Below are 19,394 nucleotides of genomic sequence, written 5' to 3' on the forward strand. Positions count from 1 at the left end.
CTCAGGGAACGCCAGCGCTTTTTCTCATTCTCCTCCTCTTCGACAGCAGTATGCTGGCGGCCTACATCGAGGACGCCAGGTGGGACCGGCGTGTATCAACGTGGCGGCGACTGCTTGCTTATTGAATAAGTTTGCCTCTGTGCAGGTTTTACCACTGCCTCAAGACGCTGGTGGGCTGCGGCCTATCGGGCCCCACCTCCCCGTTGGCGTTTGGCGAGGCGGTGCTGGGTGCCATAAATCGCAGCGCTGCCTGCGTGCAAAACAAAGAGCACCTGCTGAGGATGTGGAGCGCAATGGTCGGCCCGCTGACAGACACCATAACGCAGGTGTTGTGTTGTTGGACTGGTCTGTCTCCTGATGATGTCACAGATGACATGAGGCCTTGTTGGATGTCTCGTTGCAGTCGAATGAAGTCAACCAAGGAGACGCCTTGGAGCACAACTTCAGCGCCATGCACTCCGCCTTGTTGTTCCCCGTCACGCACCTGCTGAGTGGGACGCCTCTGGAGCAGGTTTGTTTACAATACTTATCAGCAGACAGCATGTAAGACACCACTTTGGTTGTAAAATCACAAAATGTCCTGTCAAAGTTTCGCTGCCTTTTTTGGCGAATGTTGTCGCCTAAAATACGTGAATTTGCAGCAGCTTTTTCTCACGTCTTAAATCGAACAATTTAAATTTAAGGCCTTAAAAAATAAATTGAGAGCACCTTCCTTAATGTATATGGATTTATAAATTTTAAAAGACATTGAATATTTAATGAATAAAAGTATCTAAGTGTCAGTCTACTTTCAAAATTGAGGCACTTTCTTCCTCTTAACGCTCTCCTAATTCTGTATGGGACTCTTTTTGAAGCACATACTGTATAAACTCTTGTAATGTCGTATGGTGTCACAGGTATCCCAGTTATCTTAGAAAAAAATGGAGATTCTTCAGAAGAAAGTCATAGGTCTTATATCAACTTTACTGCTCTCTCAAATCCTCTTTTTATGGGTACAATCTTCTGAAGCTTACTGAGTGCAACAGATTCCACAGTGCTTGTATTATGTATAACGTAATTTAAGGATTAATTTCTAGACTCTGCCAGCCCATTCCAGTGACCACTACTTCTCATAGACGTAACACTAGAATTCGACTTTTATTAAGAGGGAAAAATGGTCATCTAAAATCTACAAGCTTCAATATGGCCTGTAGAGGACCGATGATTTGGAATGAGATTAATAGCTTTATAAAAGAATCATGTTCTTTAAACATTTTTAAAGCTTAACTTTAAAAGAATCATTCTTTATTTAATTTAAAAAAGCGTTTTAAGAAAAATGTATTGCTACCTTATGATTAGTATATTTAGCACACTCCCCGTGGCTAAGGAATCCACATACGTTGCATAAGTTTGGTCTTGACCTCTGTATGTATGATGAGATTATTGCACATCTTCAAGATGCAACCTTTTAATCAAATTTAAATAATTGGATATTGAGACTGATTTGGTGGATTTTAATATATATATATATATATATATATATATATATATAGTTTTATAAATGTTGGTTGGTATGACATTGTAAATGGGTATTTGGTGGGTAGATTTTGAAATTGTTTCGTACTGTATTTTGAATATTATACGATGATATATATTTTAACTGTGGGTCCCTGTCCTTTAAGCTGTGCGCTTCTAGGGATTACTGTACCTTTTTGCAGAACGGACTCTGATATTAACAAGAGAAACAAATACAAGATTATGTTTGTATGTAAATGAATAAATAAATCTCTAAAATCTCATGGAAGATCTAAAATACGATTTTGAAAGGTCTTAATCTATTTAACATTACTTTAATTTTAAAAACGTGCATAAACTTCAGTCTTGCTTTTTAAATGTTTTGATTTTTTTGAGAACGCTATAGCATAACTACAAATAGGCTACATGTGCTGCCTGGTCGGTATTAATCAAGCACCACCTAGTGTGCTGTGCGTGCACAGCGGCGTGTTGGGGCTTCGCTTAGCAGTATGTAAGTAGAAGTTGAACATTTTGTGGTCCCAATACCATATATGGTATTAGTATTGTAAAGATGTACATTTACTCTTCCATATGTAGCGACTCTCATTCATGATATCAATAAAGTTAAATGGTTATGTTATCAGATTGTAAGTGCACATGAGTCTGAATCTGTTGTGTCTGCAGGCGTCCCAGAAGTCCATGCTGTCCACGTGGTCTAAACTCTACAAGGTGTTTGCACGCTGCTCTTCTTTGGTGGTCACTGCCGAAGAAAATGTGTGCTGTGAAGAATTCTGTGCCAAGATGGCCACTACGGTGGATCGGGAGACTTTGATGGTAAAAAACATAGTGCTGTGCGATATTGATAAACAAATCCCTTTTTGAGAGCTCCCTCTGAAAAAGTCCAATTCCAGCCGCAGCAGGTCGCACCAAAATACAGGAATAATACTCAGATGAATAAAAAAATAAATGGAGTAACAAAGTTGTGTAAAGATGTATATCGCAGTATTTCCCTGACTATAGAGCGCACCCTTATGTAAGCTAAACAGGCTCAATAACTTTGCGGTGAATTTGTGAAACTGAAACAATACAAAAAAAGAATGCCATTGTAAGTTAATACTAACACAGACACTCATAAATATGTTAGCTAATGATATTGACGCAAGCTTGATTATTTTAGGAAGGAACGAACAAAAATGCGTGAAAACACTCCTACGGATATCACACATGGGACGGTTTAGTCAGTTAAGAATTGATTTTTGGCTGTAAAACTTACAAACGTTGCTTGGAGTGAAGAATGAAGAATCCATATGAGTAGGAAAGCTATGGACTGATAGAAGACGGAACAGTATATGTATTTCCGGTCGAAAGCTCAGTTTAAACCAGACCTGGGCAAATTAAGGCCCGGGGGGCACATGCGGCCCATTGAGTTTTACAATCTGGCCCGCCGGATATTCCCAAATAATTTTTTTAGATATTTAAGACGGAAACTGTAACTGCCATCATGATGTGCAGTGATGTTTTCAAATGACCGTAAGTCTTGAACTATACAAAGTATTTCAATGATTGGAATATTCCCTTTTGCATGATATACTAGTTACTACGGTAATATACAACCACGTTTCCATATGAGTTGGTAAACTGTGTTAAATGTAAATATAAACGGAATACAATGATTTGCAAAGCATTTTCAACCCATATTCAGTTAAATATGCTACAAAGACAACATATTTGATGTTGAAACTGATAAACATTTATTTTTTTGCAAATATACATTAACTTTAGAATTTGCTGCCAGCAACACATGACAAAGAAGTTGGGAAAGGTGGCAATAAATACTAATAAAGTTGAGAAATGCTCATCAAACACTTATTTGGAACATCCCACAGGCGTGCAGGCTAATTGGGAACAGGTGGGTGGCGTGATTGGGTATAAAAACAGCTTCCCAAAAAATGCTCAGTCTTTCACAAGAAAGGATGGGGCGAGGTACACCCCTTTGTCCACAACAGCGTGAGCAAATAGTCAAACAGTTTAAGAACAACGTTTCTCAAAGTGCAATTGCAAGAAATTTAGGGATTTCAACATCTACAGTCCATAATATCATCAAAAGGTTCAGAGAATCTGGAGAAATCACCCCGCGTAAGCGGCATGGCCGGAAACCAACATTGAATGACCGTGACCTTCGATCCCTCACATGGCAATGTATCAAAAACCGACCTCAATCTCTAAAGGATATCACCACATGGGCTCAGGAACACTTCAGAAAACCGCTGTTACTAAATACAGTTGGTCGCTACATCTGTAAGTGCAAGTTAAAGCTCTACTCTGCAAAGCAAACGCAATTTAAACAATTTAAAATGTGAACTCTTCAGACCACAGAACACTTTTATCAGTCCATCTTAGATGAGCTCGGGCCCAGCGAAACGTTTCTGGGTGTTGTTGATGAATGACTTTGGCTTTGCATAGTAGAGTTTTAACTTGTACTTACAGATGTAGCGACAATCTCTCGTTATTGACAGTGGTTTTCTGAAGTGTTCCTGAGCCCATGTGGTGATATCCTTTACACACTGATGTTGCTTTTTGATGCAGAACCGCCTGAGGGATCCAAGGTCACGGGCATTGGTGCTTATGTGCAGTGATTTCTCCAGATTCTCTGAAGCTTTTGATGATATTACGGACAGTAAATTGTGAAATCCCTAAATTCCTTGCAATAGCTCATTGAGAAATGTTCTTGAACTATTGGGTAATTTGCTCAGGCATTTGTTCACAAAGTGGTGACCCTTGCCCAATATTGTTTGTGAATGACTGAGCATTTCATGGAAGCTGCTTTTATGCCCAATCATAGCACCCACCTGTTCCCAATTAGCCTGTTCACCTTTGGGATGTTCCAAATAGGTGTTTGATGAGCATTACTCAACTTTCTCAGTCGTTTTTGCCACTTTTGCCAGCTTTTTTGAAACATGTTGCAGGCATCAAATTCCAAATAAGCTAATATTTGCAAAAAAATAACAGTTTTCTAGTTCAAACATTAAATGTATTGTCTTTGCAGTCCATTCAATTGAATATAGGTTGAAAATGATTTGCAAATTATTATACTCTGTTTTTATTTACCATTTACACAACATGCCAACTTCACTGGTTTTGGGTTTAGTATGTAGAAATTCAGCTCAGCAATTTTTGCTTTGATATGCTGGCATAATATTAAGTACATGTTATCATCAACCTTGTTGCTACTTTCCCCAGTGTCCATCCTCACTGATGGCGACTTCTTGCATCCTGCACGTCATGGTGGAATGTGTGGACTTCTCTCCGTACTCACCACACTTTCAGCAGAAGTTAAAGTGTAAGTTCATCCTTTTAGTCACTCAAGCACTGCAGGACCATGACTTCCGGTCTTGTTATGAATGCTGTATGATCTCGCTGCTGCAGCTCCCCACACTCCAGGAACCTGGAATAAGAAGAAAAGCAAGGCTCTCGGGAACTTGTCCACCTTGGAGGCCCTGCTGGTTCAGTGTCTGGATGCATACCTGGCTGGCCAGGAGGAGGTTCCGTCCGAGAGCACGGGCACTGCACTGCTCTCCATCTTGTCCGCCCTCTTCACCAACCTGGTGCTTGGTCAAACCGTCAAGGAGGTGCTCACTTCCTCCATCCAGCCTCTCGCCGTCCTCTATCAGAAAACAAATGGAGAGCTGCCCGAGTTCACATCACAGATTCTTATCAAGGTGTGTTCTTGAAGCGGAATGGCTTAATCGCTAATTAAGATGCTATCATCACGGCGTGCTTCCTGCAGATGGAGAAGCTTGTGAGCGAGATCTTGAACTGCATCCAGAGCTGCTCTACTCTGGCTTATGACGACGACCTCCTGGCTCTGCTTTCTCCATTGCTTTGTGTGCTCTTCTCGCACAAAAACAAGCAGCACCGCACAGCCGTCACACACTTCTGGAATTCCACCTTCGCCAACACCATCAGCCTGACGTATCCGGAGAAGCTCAGGTGTGTGTTTGTGCGTGTGTGTGTGTGTGTGTGTGTGTGTGAGCGCGCGCAATTGTGATTTATTCTATTCATTTTTACAACATTGCAAAACATTTGTACAACTTCTCAGAGGGTGAGATAACTCCTAGAAATGACTGTCTTAGAATGTCCAAATGTATAGATGTGTCCGTCCAAGTTGAAGGAAACGGCAGGCTGTCTTTTTCTAATGGATTTATTACAGTCTTGGTTAACTGGGGAACGGTTGCTGTGGTCTGGAACAACATAACTATCAGAAATGAGGCCAATAGTACATGTATATAATCTGCCATGAGACATACAAATATAAATTAAATACACACAGGGCATAAGTAAAATAGATTAAATTAACTCAAATATACCTACAAACAAGGCATAATGATGCAAAATTATACATCTAACCTAAATAGCATGTTAGCATAGATTACCTTGCAGTCATGCAGTGACCAAATAAGCCTGATGAACACTCCACACAAGTCAATAACATCAACAAAGCTCACCTTTGTGCATTCACGCATAGCATAAAACGTTTGGTGGACAAAATGAGAGAAAGGAGTGGCCCCTCATCTTTTTCCATTTTCATAAATTTTTGAAAAAGCTCCAGAGAGCCACTAGGTTGGGGCTAAAGAGCCGTGGGTTTCCCACCCCTGCGCTAGTCAAAGATCCTTTGATTTATCAGAAGTTTTTTGCTGCTTTAAGTAATCTGCTGCAAATCAAGTTTTGAATTTCCTGGCCGGTTCATTTCTTTGTACTTATTTTTTCAAAGACCCATCCTGGCTCAGGTGAAGCAAAAGACTCCAATCATTCTTCCTGGGTTTGAAGCCATCAGTGGTCCTGATGATCTCAGTGGACAGTATTCTGTGAGTTACAACTTTTCCTCCTACTTTTATTCTGGTGCCACTTTTTCTTAGCGGTGGTGTCTCCCCACAGAGCGAGAGTTCCCAGTTAGAAACCATACTCAGCGGTGTCCCAATCGCCTCCACAGGGAAGAGGGACTCTCTCCAGGGAAAGTCTGCTGTGGCAAACGACCAAAGCTACATCAAGACCTCCAAACTGGTCTCCGTAAGTCTTTATCCAAGTCTCGTCTCGCAACCGTGCCTTCCTTTTTTAGAGCTAAACACATTTCCTTTCTCTAGACAAAGCTGGACTTTGGCTCCCCGAAGGTTCCCCGCAGGGAGGTCTTGGAAGAGGAAGCTTCTGTTGATTTTGTCTTCATTCCTCCTGAAACAAAGGAGAGAGTTTTAACAGAGCACCAAAAGGAAGTCAAAAGGACCAAAAGGTCTGATTGATCCGTAGTTTTTTAAAATATTTTTTATTGGTATTATTAAAAACATATTTTTGCTTCTAAGGGTGGACATACCTGCTATGTACAACACCCTCGATGCTTCTTTGGATACCACCGTTTTCACTCAGTACACACAAAGTCAGGAAGACTCTGTGTAAGTAAAACATTGAGTACTTATGTGCACGTGTCTTGAAACACTACTTATGTCAAATTATCTTCCCAAAGGGGCCAGCCACCAACTGAAGAAGCTGTTGCCCAGGAAACTCCTGAAAAGGTAAATAAACTTTAAAATACATAAAAACCCTTGTTTCATCGGTCTAAAAACTCTTTGGTTTCCCAGGGTACCGAGTCGAGTGAGGTTTCTGACATTCAAAGAAAGGACTCTCAGGACTTTGAAGCTTTCGAGAAAAAGTCAGAGGAGGAGCCGGAGATGATACCTGAGTCGACCGATTTTTCCATAGAGGACGATGCCAAGAGTGATGTCATAGCTGAAGATACAAGTGCACAGCCAGCAAAGATGACCAGTCCCAACACGCCAGTCTCTGGAACTCCTCAGAAGTCCAGCAGTGGTAGTAGACGTCAGAACTTCATTACTTTGGAGAAGTATGCAGAGGGAAAGCCTGCGAGCCCCAGCACTGTGTCCACTTTCACAGGATCCCGAGTTAAGACCTCTAATAGCCAGGAACCCTCGACAAACTCAGATAGTCTTTCTCCTGAGGCATCCCAAAAAGTAAGTCTGCAAAACTCTGAGAGTGTCTGTGAGAAGACCCTAAAATGTCCAGTGAGTGAAATCCAAGAGTCCCCTCGAAGGCCCAAAGAGGATGGTGAAAGGCTAGTCAAGCCTGTCAGGTTGACTGAGAGGCTTACGAGTGATGAAACTGTAGATGAAGATGTCATTCCAGACACGCAGACTGAGGATGCGCTCATGGTTAATCCTGCAGAGACCTTTACCTCAATGGATGTGACACCTTCAGATTTAAACGCGGATTTTATAGAGACTCTTGATGATTCCCAGTTGTCTGAAAGCCTGACCTCTCCCAGTGATACAAACATGAATTCTAAAGAGACACTTGTTGATTTGCAGTCAACCATTTCTCAGAGTGAGCAGAGACGACAAAGCCGCAGACCAAGTAAGCATCTACTCCCTGAAGAAGAGCCAGTGAAGTCACACATGTTGTCAAACAGACCAAATACCAGAGGCAAGATAGCCAGCGAGAAGGTCACTGCGAGACTACGGAAGAGGTCTCAGAGGGACAGCGGGTCAGACAAAATGAACTCTCCAGCCCGATCACACAAGAAAGTTAAGCTATATAGCAGTTCGTTGGAGTTCCTCATTAAACCAGAAAACAAAAGTAGAAGCAGCAGATTCCAAAATTCGAGTCAAACATACGACCAGGCGGACTCTCCGTCTGAGTCAAGCCATTCTCAGAGAAAGAGCAGCCGGTCTCGTAAATCTTTAACAGAGCCTGATGAGAATAATATGAATGCAGAGTCTGTGAAAAAATCCAAGCCAGCTGGCTTACTGTCAGATACCCAGTCTGATTCTGAAAGCCAATCACAACAAAGACGCCGCCAGTCTTCTAAATTATTACGCGAGCCCAAAGAGAAGGGTCTTGCGGAGCCTGAACCAATGTCTGAAAAAGTGCCAAGTCAAACTGCCTTAAATCCAGACAGCCAGTCTGATTCTGAAAGGTGTCGTCAGTCTTCAAAATCCTTACTGCTGTCTGAAGAGGGGGATCTCCAGAAGCCAGAGAAAGTTTCTGGTCAAAGTGACTTACAAGCAGACACCCTGAATGTTTCCGAATTGCAAGAACAAAATGATCGGCCTGACAAATTTGTATTGGAGCCTAAGGAGGAGAGTCTTAACGGGCATGACACTACATCTGCCAAAATGTCCAGTCAGACTGATTTTAAATCAGATAACCAGTCTAATTCTGAAAGTCAGACACAGAACCATCTTCGCAAACCTTCTAAATTACTGCAGCAGATACTGGAGAAAGGCTATTTAAAGACGGAGTCTGAATCAGGAGATTTTGGCACAGACCTTAAAATAGTCTCACCCCAAACGGATGACCAATCCCAAGAATGCGATCTTGTTGAGCAAAGCAAAACCACTGAAGGAGATTCTCAGATTGCTTCCTCAACTTGTGGTGAGTTTCAAGATGCGGTGAGCACACCAAAGGGTGATTTAAAGATGGTTGAGCCTGAAGAACTTAGTCAAGATTCCCAAAAGATCATGCCAGCGTCCACTAAAACACCAACTCTAAAAACATGCAGAAGACCAAGTAAGGCATCTTCAGAGGACAGCGATAAAAGTGAACTCAGGACTTCATACAGGAAGAAAAATATGTTTAGTTCTCAAGAAAATGCTTTGTCAGAGGCTAGGAGTGAAGGTAGGCAACGGAAGAGCAAGGTTGCTTGTTCTTGTACTTCAGAAAGCTCCCAGTCATTGGCTGGTGCAGCATCCACTGAGTCCTCTCCATCGAGGGGCAGATATTCACGGCGACAGTCTTCTACTACTGAATCATCTGAGTCAGAATTGTCACAGACCAGGAAACATCCTTCACTGCCCACAGAGAGTCGTAGGAAATCCAGACTATCGCCAAATGCTCTGAAATCACTTGAAAAAGTGGGTATAAAGGATTCTGCAACTCCAGAAACGTTGAAAACCACTAAAGTAGAATATGGTGATTTATCAAAAAGCTTAGAGTCTTCATTTTATGAATCACCAGAGACTTTGGACATCTCCAAAGAAAGACAGATAGACAATACTGAAGCAGAGCCTGAAACTGCACAGAGTCCACTCATTGTGTCACCGCGCAAGAAGCGGAGCAGTCGAAGAGTCTCTGGAACCAAAACTCATGCGTCTTTAGAAGAACAGCAGCAGTTGGAATCCGAAATGATAAACTCAGAAGAACTCCCTACCCAGCAGAGTCAGGAGGACATGCTTTGTGAGACTTCTGCTGCAGACACACCAGCTCCTCCCAGTGAGTCCCAAGAGAAGTTGCAGGAGGAGAGGATAGCTGAGGTGGTTGAACCTGTAAAGGATTTTGATTCCAGTCATCATGAAGACGCAGTTGCTCCAGCCGTGGAGGAACCTAACAGTTCCACTGTTGGACTAGTCCAAGAAGAAGGTTCAATAGTAGTTGATGTTGAGGAAAATTCCCCAAACCAGGACTCGGAAGACGTATCAGAAAAAGATGCCCCTGTGTGTGATGGTGATAAAGATGAACTGTTGCCCTTAGAGAAAACCCAGACCTCAGGCATGGATCCAGATGGTGCTCTAAGCAATCTTTGTACATCCGACTTAACACACGGCAGTGTCGCCCACAATTCGCCAGCAAAGTATAAGAATCTGGAGCCTGCGTTGGGGCCAGCCATAGTCCTGAGTCCCTGCAGTAGCAGGACAAAGGGCATCTGGTCGCCATCTGCCTCACCGTCGACGAGTATCCTGAAGAAAGGCCAAAAGAGACTCCTTGAGGAGGAGACACCCTCACCTCCAGTGAAGGTGGGTGACACTTTGGCCACATGCATGCTTTTTAATGATTTGGTTGTGAACATAATCAGTGTTCTTGTCTCGCATTGCAGTCCAGGCGTGTGTCTTTTGCGAATCCAATCCAACAACACGAGACTGCGGACGACATTGATCGCCGCAGCCCTGCCGTCCAAACCAGCTCCCCTCGAAGATCCAAAGTTGGCAACCTCCCACAGCCCAAAGTAAGACTTTCCTTAAGCAGTTTTTAATGGAAACTTGGAATTTAACAACCTCCTGCCCCGCTGTTTTAGTTAATCACGACGCCAACAAAGGGCTCGACGATCTTCAGTCCCAGGATTCTTCGGAGTCCAGGTTTCAAGAGCTCTAAGAAATGCCTGGTAGGATTGATCACACCCTTTAATCCAGACCTAGTCTACTTCAGAATTTTAAAGCCGGCTGATCTGCCACATCTTCTCAGATTTCTGAGATGAGCGAGGAGCCCCGCCCCGTTCCCAAAGACTGCATTTACCCAGCCCTGGTTGGCTGCTCTGCACCTGTAGAAGCTGTGCTGCCGCAGATATCCTCCAGCATGTGGTGAGTTCTGGCGAGTATAAGTTTCCGTTGTTGTTCATGAGAAGTCTTCTTGTCGATACAAAAGGAATCTTACTTTTTAGGTGCTGTTTGTAAGTAACAAAGCCTACTAGTTCTTGTTGGCGATAAAAATCCAAGGTGCCCAGATTTCACGTCCACATGGATTTAATTTTAATTTCTACCATAGCCCGTTTAAGTGGCAAACACTCCTGCTTCCTTTCAAAATAATACTCAATGTTATTAAATGATCTTCCCAAAATATTGTTTTACTGACGTATTTTTCTGGGCTGCAGAGCGCACTGGTATTTTAGCCGCATCCTCCGAGTTTTAGAAGATATTAAAATTTCCATATATTAGCCACACCATATGCCGCAGATATATACTGGTCCAAAAGATTTTGTAAATGTTTATTTACATAACTTAATTGTTTCCAAACGGTGCCTGTAAAACGGCTGATTAAACAAAACAGAAGTCATTGTCATGGACCCACGAGCTGCGCAAGCTAGCTCTCCAATCAGCTAAACAGACTCAATAACTCCACGGTGACCTTTTGGGGAATTTACTAAGGAATTTATGTTGAATGCTGTTTGTAAGTTAGTAATACAACTAATAATACTAACACAGACATTCGTAAATGTGTTGATTACATTACTATAGCACGTACAAATGTGCATGAAAACACTCCTGCACTCAAACATGGGACAGTTTAGTAAGAACTGTTTTAGTTATATTGTAACACTTACAAACGTTGCTTGGAGTGACGAATGAAGAATCTATTCAGGCAGAAATGTTATGGACGAAGACTTGCGGTTCAAGAAGTTAAACAGGACGTACTTTTTCAACTCGCATGCACCTGCAGTGAGCGAATCTCTTCAAAAGATGGCGCCATGGCACAAAAAAATAACACACCTTTTGAGTTGCTGCATTTCCATTACCCCTAGAAATGCCCGCCCAAGACACTGGCACTTATTGGACTATGTTATCATGAGGCAAAGGGACAGACAGGATGTCAGGGTTACAAAGGCGGTGTGCGGTGCAGAGTGCTGGACCGACCATAGGCTCCTTGTGTCAAAGCTGAACATCAAGATCCATCCTCCCAGAAGGCCTCAAGGTTCCAAAGTTCCGAAGCGCTTGAACGTTTCCAGGCTCACCAATGCCTTTGTCAAGCAATTGCTGACTGAAGAGCTCAACAGCAAACTGCAGGACCTGAAACCCTCCGGTAACCTGGAGGAGGACTGGGCTGCGTTCAGAGACACCGTCTACACTGCTGCTCTCAATGCAGTAGGACCTACAGCCCGCAGGCAACAGGACTGGTTTGATGAGAATGATGATCACATCAGAGATCTTCTCCAGGAGAAACATCATTTGCACAAAAACCCACCTCAGTGATCCAACATCCTCTCAAAAACAGTCTGCCCTCAAGAACATCAAAGCAACCATGCAGGACGACTGGTTCTGCCGAAAATCTGACGAGATTCAGTCCTATGCAGACCAGAATGACAGCAAGACGTTCTACAGCACCCTGAAGGCCATCTATGGGCCCACAACATCAGGATCTTCCCCTCTCCTCAGTGCAGATGGCAGCACACTGGTCACAGACAGAGAGAAGATCCTTGAGCGCTGGGCTGAGCACTTCCACGGTGTCCTCAACCGCCCCTCAGCCATTAATGAGGAAGCCATTGCACGCCTCCCTCAAGTCCCTTTCAACACCTCTCTTGACGAACCACCAACGGAAGCTGAGGTCATCAAAGCCATCAGAGGACTTCCAAATGGCAAAGCACCTGGTGCTGATGCAATTCCAGCAGAAATCTACATAGCTGGTGAACCACCTCTGACCAAACAACTGGTAGTCCTATTCTGAACCATGTGGAACCAAGGGAAACTGCCACAGGAGTTTAAATACGCCTCCATCATCCATTTATCCAAACGCAAGGCCAACAGGCAGGACTGCAACAACCATCGCGGCATTGCTCTGCTGTCTGTAGCAGGAAAGATCCTGGCCAGAATTCTGCTAAACTGCCTGACGGAACATCTTGAACATGAAGACCTCCTACCGGAGAGCCAATGTGGATTCAGGCAGGGTCGTGGTACTGTTGACATGATCTTCGCAGGCACGAGTCTATGACAACGGCGCATCACCTGAGCCTTTCCATTTGGAAAATGGTGTCAAACAAGGCTGTGTTCTGGCACCCACTCTGTTTAGCATGATGTCTCAGCCATGCTTACAGATGCTTCCCGGTCTGTGGACATGGGGATAGGCATGCGCTACCATACTGATGGCAAGTTTTTTAATCTGCGAAGACTCCAGGCAAAGACAAAAGTACAGACCACCAAGGTTCACGACTTCCTCTTTGCGGACGACTGTGTCCTGAAAGCTTCCAACGAGCTGGAAATGCAACTGAGCATGAACAACTTCGCCACAGCATGCTCAGGCTTTTGACTCACCATCAGTTCAAAGAAAACAGGTGATGCATCAACCTGCTCCTGGAAACTCGTACGCTGAGCCCCTCGTCAGGGTGAATGGTGAAGACCTCAAAGCTGTTGAAAAGTTTGTCTACCTGGGTAGCACCTTGTCACGCATGGGCAACATCGCCGAGGAAGTCATGCATAGGATAGCGCATAGAAGTGCTGCATTCGGCCGACTCAGTAGTTCTGTCTGGGAGCGCTGAGAGCTCAGCCTATGGACCAAACTTAAGGTCTACCGTGCTGTTGTCCTACCCACCCTGCTGTATGCCTGTGAGACCTGGACTGTATACAGCCGGCATGCTAAAAAACTCAACGCCTTCCACAAGAGATCCCTCAGGAGGCTGCCCAACATCAGGTGGCAGGACAAGATCCCAGACACTGAGGTGAGAGAGCATCTATGCCATCCTCAAGCGTTCCCAGCTGAGATAGGCTGGCCATGTCTGCCGTATGTCAAATGAACGCCTACCAAAAATGCTTCTGTACGGTGAACTGCACCATGGAAAGCGCTCACGCGGCGGGCAGCGGAAATGCTTTAAGGACACCCTAAAGACCAGTCCCAAGGGCTGTGGTCTCGACGCAGAGACCTAGGAAGCCGATGCCCAACACCGTTCAAACTGGCGCTCTGCAGTCTGGCATAGTGTAGCAGACTTCGAGGAAAAACGCATCCATGAAGCCGAACAGAAGCGACAGCTCCGAAAGACCAGAGACTGTTCCTCCCTCTCAGCCAGCCATCCCCCAGCCATAACCTGCCCTCACTGCAGCCGGTCATTCTGTGTAAGGATTGGCCTCGTCAGCCATCTTCGCCCACACAAATCAACGTGAAGTCACCTGGTCATCTTCGAAAACGAAGGACGAACAATGACCCCTAGAAATGTTCAAAATCTAAATATCGCAATAATGAACTGGTAATGGAAACATACATTTAAAAAAAAACTCTTAGATATCGCTGAAACGTTTTTGCGCTCTCTTGAGGTGGTTTTTGAGAGGTTTCGATATTGAAGTGTTTCGCAAAAGCATGCTGGAATCACCTATTTTGCTTTTGGAGGGCATTTAAACACCGAACCAAGTGCCAATAAAGGACAAATGGGTCATGCGTCACCTATTGACATCAGGGACTACAAAATCTTCCTCAAAGTGGAGTCTAGAATTACACCTCATCACACAAAAAAATAAACTGTTAATGGAAACACCTACATGTCGCAAATGTACTTTGTCAAAATTTATGTAATATTGCTTTTATTTAGCGAAAAACTGCAATTGAAATGCAGCCAGCTTCACTATCGGTGTTCCATCAAAACTATTTGTTGGACACAAAATACTATAGTCATTAGCGAAGAAAAATCCATGAATTAACCACACCGTTTTAATAAGCCGCAGGGATCAAAGCGTAAGAAGAAAGTATCAGTTTATAGCCTGGAAAATATGGTCCTGTATTAGACCCAATCTGTAAGAAAGTAGAAGCCATTTTTTAGTCTAATATTAGAGTTTTACAATGTGGTTCTCCTGGCAGGTCTCGTGGTTTCGGTCAGCTGGTGCGAGCGCGCAACATTAAAACAGTCGGCGACCTCAGCTGTCTGACCGCCAGTGAGATCAAGACGCTTCCTATTCGCTCCCCAAAGATCTCCAACGTTAAGAAGGCACTCAAGACCTACGAACAACAGGTACGGGTGCAACGCAAACCATTTTAGTGCGCTCCGTTTTTCCTCGGTTGTCTTCTGACCTGCGACGACCGCTCCTGCAGCGTAAAGGAAGAGGCCTTGACGAGTTGAAAAGTTTCGTTGAGATGGAGATGATGACCTCAGAACTGGAAGAGACCAGCACAACTCCCAACCAGGATGATGAAGACAAGAGCAACGAAACTTTGGGTATGTACGTCAACTAGGGCTGAAAACTAAATTTTTCAAAATTGTTCATGACCTATGGAAAAAAAAAAGGCAGGAGGAAAATATATCCATCCATCCATTTTTTTTACCGCTTGGCCCTTTCGGGGTCGTGGAGGGTGCTTGAGCCTATCTCAGCTTCATTTGGGTGGTAAAAAATAATCCCGCAAACAATGTTTTTAATTTTTTGACTTTCAATGCAAAGAATCAACTGTTAAACAACAAGATGGCGCAACCAAATGTGATAGTTGATACTGTCACCTGATTGCCTGTTAGCCTATCACGCCCGCTGATCAATGATCACTTACTGCGTTACTCGGTTACCAGAAAGTGAGGGCCTTTGCTCGTGCGACCAACCTTGCTTTGCAAGTTTGCGTTTTTCCGACGAAGAAGACACAAAATCAAATGTTTTATATTGACTGATCACAGAAGCGATATATATTGATATCATTTTATCGCACAGCCCTGATGTTAACCCACGAGTTTCAAACTTTTTTTCATTGAGGGCCACACCACAGTCATGGCTGCCATTAGAGGGCTGTTTGTAACAGTAAATAAATAATTAATTTGCCCATCCATCCATCCATCCATCCATCCATTTTCTACTTTTTCCCTTTGGGGTTGCGGGAGGCGCTGGTGCCTATCTCAGCTACAATCGGGCGGAAGGCGGGGTACACCATGGACAAGTCGCCACCTCATTGCAGTTTGCCTATTTGCCTATTAATTTAATATTTTACTTTTTTTTTTTTACAGGAAAAAAACTGTCAGCTTTGTTGCCATACTTTAACAGTAAAACATATGGTGGTGTATTTTATTATTGTTTTTTTTACAACATATTACTGTAAATAGAAATACAGTAGGGCTGTTTAATTATATGTTGGCAACTTGGCTGCCAGTTGTTTTTTTTTACCATAATAAAATGTGGTACTATAAAATCATCAACCGTGGATTTTACTGTAAAAACGAAACAAAACTGACAGCTCAGTTGACAGAATTTTACTGTAAAAAAACAAACATTGGTAGTTTTTTTTCAACTTAAAGTAATATGCTGTTAAAAAAAAAAAAACTCCCTAAATTTTACAGTAAAATCTATTGGTCATTTTTGTAATGTACAATTTGATGCATGAGTACAGCAGATATTTAAGTATGTATTTGTATTTTGACCCAAAAAGTTAGATAATATAATATTTGTTGCAGCATTTGTTTTCTCTGTCAAACTATTTAAAAAAAAAACTAATACCTTTTAGTAAAAGAAAATAGAAGGTATTTTATTGATGCATATTATTTCCAGGCTTTTGCAGGCCGTATAATATGACGTGGAGGGCCAGATATGGCCCGCAGGCCTTGAGTTTGACACCTGTGTGTTAACCCATCAGACCCTTCTAAGCACTTGGAATAAAACCTTCAATTTTGTTTCTCTAATCATGCGCTCACCCACTGGTCTGTTTGTGGAACTAATGGGCACATAGGGAACACAAACTATTTAATAAAATTTGATTTAAATAAATATTTGATTACAATTAATAAGTTATTTTAAAAGTAGTAGTTATAATATATTTAATTAGGTACATATAACTGATTAAATATGATATTAAAGGTCAAAACAATACAACACATAAGATGTTCACTTAATATAGGTACCGTATTTTCCGCACTATAAGGCGCACATAAGACGCACCTTCAATGAATGGCCTATTTTAATATGTTGTTCATATATAAGGCGCACCGCATTATAAGGCGCATAGAATAGATGCTACAGTAGAGGCTGGGGTTACGTTATGCATCCATTAGATGGAGCTGCGCTAAAGGGAATGTCAACAAAAAAGTCAGGTCAGTCAAACTTTATTAATAGATTACAAACCAGCGTTCTGACAACTCTGTTCACTCCCAAAATGAATTAACAGCTGTTTTATTATTTACCTGGGTTTACTAAACACGTAAAAAACTGGCTGATACTGTTACGGTAAATCAAACGTTAGTGCAATCACAATATAGTAACACTCGAAATAGTGCAAAGCAATAATATATCAATAACTCAACGTTGTTGAAACGATAATGTTACACAACACAACACACAAAATAAACATGTAAAGCTCACTTTTTTAAGTTATTCCTCATCCACGAATCCCTCAAATTCTTCTTCTTCAGTGTTCGAATCAAACAGTTGGGTTAATACGGCATCCAACATGCCCGGTTCCGTCTCGTCGAAGTCGTCATTAAACGAGTCAGTGTCGCTGCTGCTCTATTCCCGTCTTTTATTGTGTGACTGATCGCCTTGAGTTAAAACTCGGCACGCCTCCGGCAGTCATATATCCCAAGATGCACCGAGCGCTTCTTCTATGAGAAAATAAGGTAGGCTGCTGCTTACTGTAAAAGAAGCGCATTTCTTCTTCTACAGGGGAAAAAGGTAGACGGCTGATTACCGTAGAAGAAGAAGCGCACTTCTTCTGCCGTGGGAAAATAAGGTAGACTGTTGATTACCGTAGTTGCGAGACCTCCTGTGGCATGTTTAATTCGGACACTGAAGAAGAAGGATTCGTGGATGAGGAATAACTTAAAGTGAGCTTTACATGTTTGTTTTGTGTGTTGTGTTGTGTGAATATTAACGTTTGAGCAACGTTGAGTTATTGATATATTGTTAATGCTTTGCACTATTTCGAGACGTCTTTAATGGAGTCAGTGTCGCTGCTGTCGTCTAGCAGTTCAGTGACAATTCCTGCTTTCTTGAAATCATGTCTCTCAATAGGAGCCATTTTGGGGTCTTTACATTCAAACACACAAATGGAAATGAAACAGCACGGCCTGACGCAGTCATATATCCCAGCATGCACCGCGCGCTTCTTTCCTACGGGGGAAAATGAAATCGGCGGCTGCTTACCGTAGTTGTGAGACCTTTTGTGGCTCAATATTGGTCCATATATAAGGCGCCCTGGATTATAAGTGGCATTGTCAGCTTTTGAGAAAATTTTAGGTCTTTAGGTGCGCCTTATAGTGCGGAAAATACGGTAATAATAAATAAATAAACGTTTATTAAACATTTAACAGTCAACTGATAATAATTAATGCCCCTTTAACTTGTTTTCTTACATTTCTGGGTATTACTTGCAGGTATCATATAGTCAACTTGGCATGCAGTTACAATTCCAAGACATTAGATGGCAGCAGTGTGTCAGCAGTGCAGTTGTGCCCAGCATTAAAACTGCTTGTTCTGTCCTCATTAGCGCCATGTCAAGTATCATACAAGTTACAGAGGCAGCAGAGTTAAGACAACAATTTTAAGTCACTCCCACAACTGAATGGGTCTTCTAAAAGTAAAAGATTCCATGAAGAGTTTGATGTTGTGGGTTAAAAAAAGGTTATCTGATTATCTCTTTGTGCAGCCACAGAGTTGGTGGACCAGCCAGGTCCAGTTCCTACCGGGAAGGATGACAAGCACTCAAGCGTCCAAACCCCCACCGGGGTCTCCAAGGCTCCTTCAGGGGCTCAATGGGGTCTCCTGTCTCAGCTGGACTCTCTGGACAGCGAGATGACTTCACCTCTTCTGAACCAATGTTCTCCCCAGCAGCTTTTGGACGTCCATCAGCGCCTGACGGGCCTCACGAGGCGCGTGGTTCTGGAGATGAGTGTTCGTCTCGGCGCCGCTCAGGAGCGTCCCTGATTGGTCCGTGGACAACACCCCCTGTGCCCTTTTTTTTTTTTGTTTGTTTTTAAAGTCACTTCTTTGTCTGCTTCTTACCAAACAACCCATGTTTTAACACACACACACTCGGTGTGTTTATCTTGTAAATATTGTAGAACAATGACTTGTTTTAAGCTAACAGGTAGGTTAACATTTATTTTTATTCTCATGTGTGATTTTTAATCAGTTGAAATAAAAACATTGGAATGAATGTATTTGAAAGAAAAACTGGAGTGTTGAAAGTGTTTTCTGTTCATTTTTCAAAAGTGTGATGATAACCATAGAGCTGGGCATTGAGCTTTGAAAGTTCACTAGTTGACAGTAATGTTCTGCAAACAACTTCCTGTTTACTACAAGGACTAGTTTTACTTGACCTATGTCATACCTCCTTATTTTTTCACTGGCTAAATTTAACTTAAAACTGCCTGGGCCACACAGTTTGACCCTGGAACAGATGATTTGACTTGATGTGATTGTCTATAGGAGAAGAAGCACAACTCGATGGAATGTTTGTGCGCC

The 19,394-nt window shown here is 42.7% G+C and overlaps 1 protein-coding gene across 1 annotated transcript in view; it reads left to right on the forward strand.

The window, feature by feature from the left end:
• The window catches only part of LOC133538121 (telomere-associated protein RIF1-like), a 45,672-nt gene extending 26,569 nt beyond the window's left edge, over positions 1-19,103 (forward strand). The window contains exons 17-35 of the mRNA XM_061879451.1: positions 6-79; positions 146-326; positions 404-511; positions 2,179-2,328; positions 4,735-4,834; positions 4,921-5,213; positions 5,282-5,484; positions 6,266-6,359; positions 6,430-6,561; positions 6,636-6,778; positions 6,849-6,938; positions 7,010-7,058; positions 7,125-10,292; positions 10,373-10,501; positions 10,571-10,657; positions 10,738-10,853; positions 14,827-14,977; positions 15,058-15,181; positions 18,577-19,103. Of these exons, the coding sequence (XP_061735435.1) occupies positions 6-79; positions 146-326; positions 404-511; positions 2,179-2,328; positions 4,735-4,834; positions 4,921-5,213; positions 5,282-5,484; positions 6,266-6,359; positions 6,430-6,561; positions 6,636-6,778; positions 6,849-6,938; positions 7,010-7,058; positions 7,125-10,292; positions 10,373-10,501; positions 10,571-10,657; positions 10,738-10,853; positions 14,827-14,977; positions 15,058-15,181; positions 18,577-18,854 (5,670 nt within the window). The 3' untranslated portion in view covers positions 18,855-19,103. The remainder of the gene's footprint in view (positions 1-5; positions 80-145; positions 327-403; positions 512-2,178; positions 2,329-4,734; positions 4,835-4,920; positions 5,214-5,281; positions 5,485-6,265; positions 6,360-6,429; positions 6,562-6,635; positions 6,779-6,848; positions 6,939-7,009; positions 7,059-7,124; positions 10,293-10,372; positions 10,502-10,570; positions 10,658-10,737; positions 10,854-14,826; positions 14,978-15,057; positions 15,182-18,576) is intronic.
• The last annotated feature ends 291 nt before the right edge of the window (positions 19,104-19,394 follow it).

The sequence above is a fragment of the Nerophis ophidion genome, linkage group LG19 (assembly GCF_033978795.1).
Source record: "Nerophis ophidion isolate RoL-2023_Sa linkage group LG19, RoL_Noph_v1.0, whole genome shotgun sequence".
Classification (NCBI taxonomy): Eukaryota; Metazoa; Chordata; class Actinopteri; order Syngnathiformes; family Syngnathidae; genus Nerophis; species Nerophis ophidion.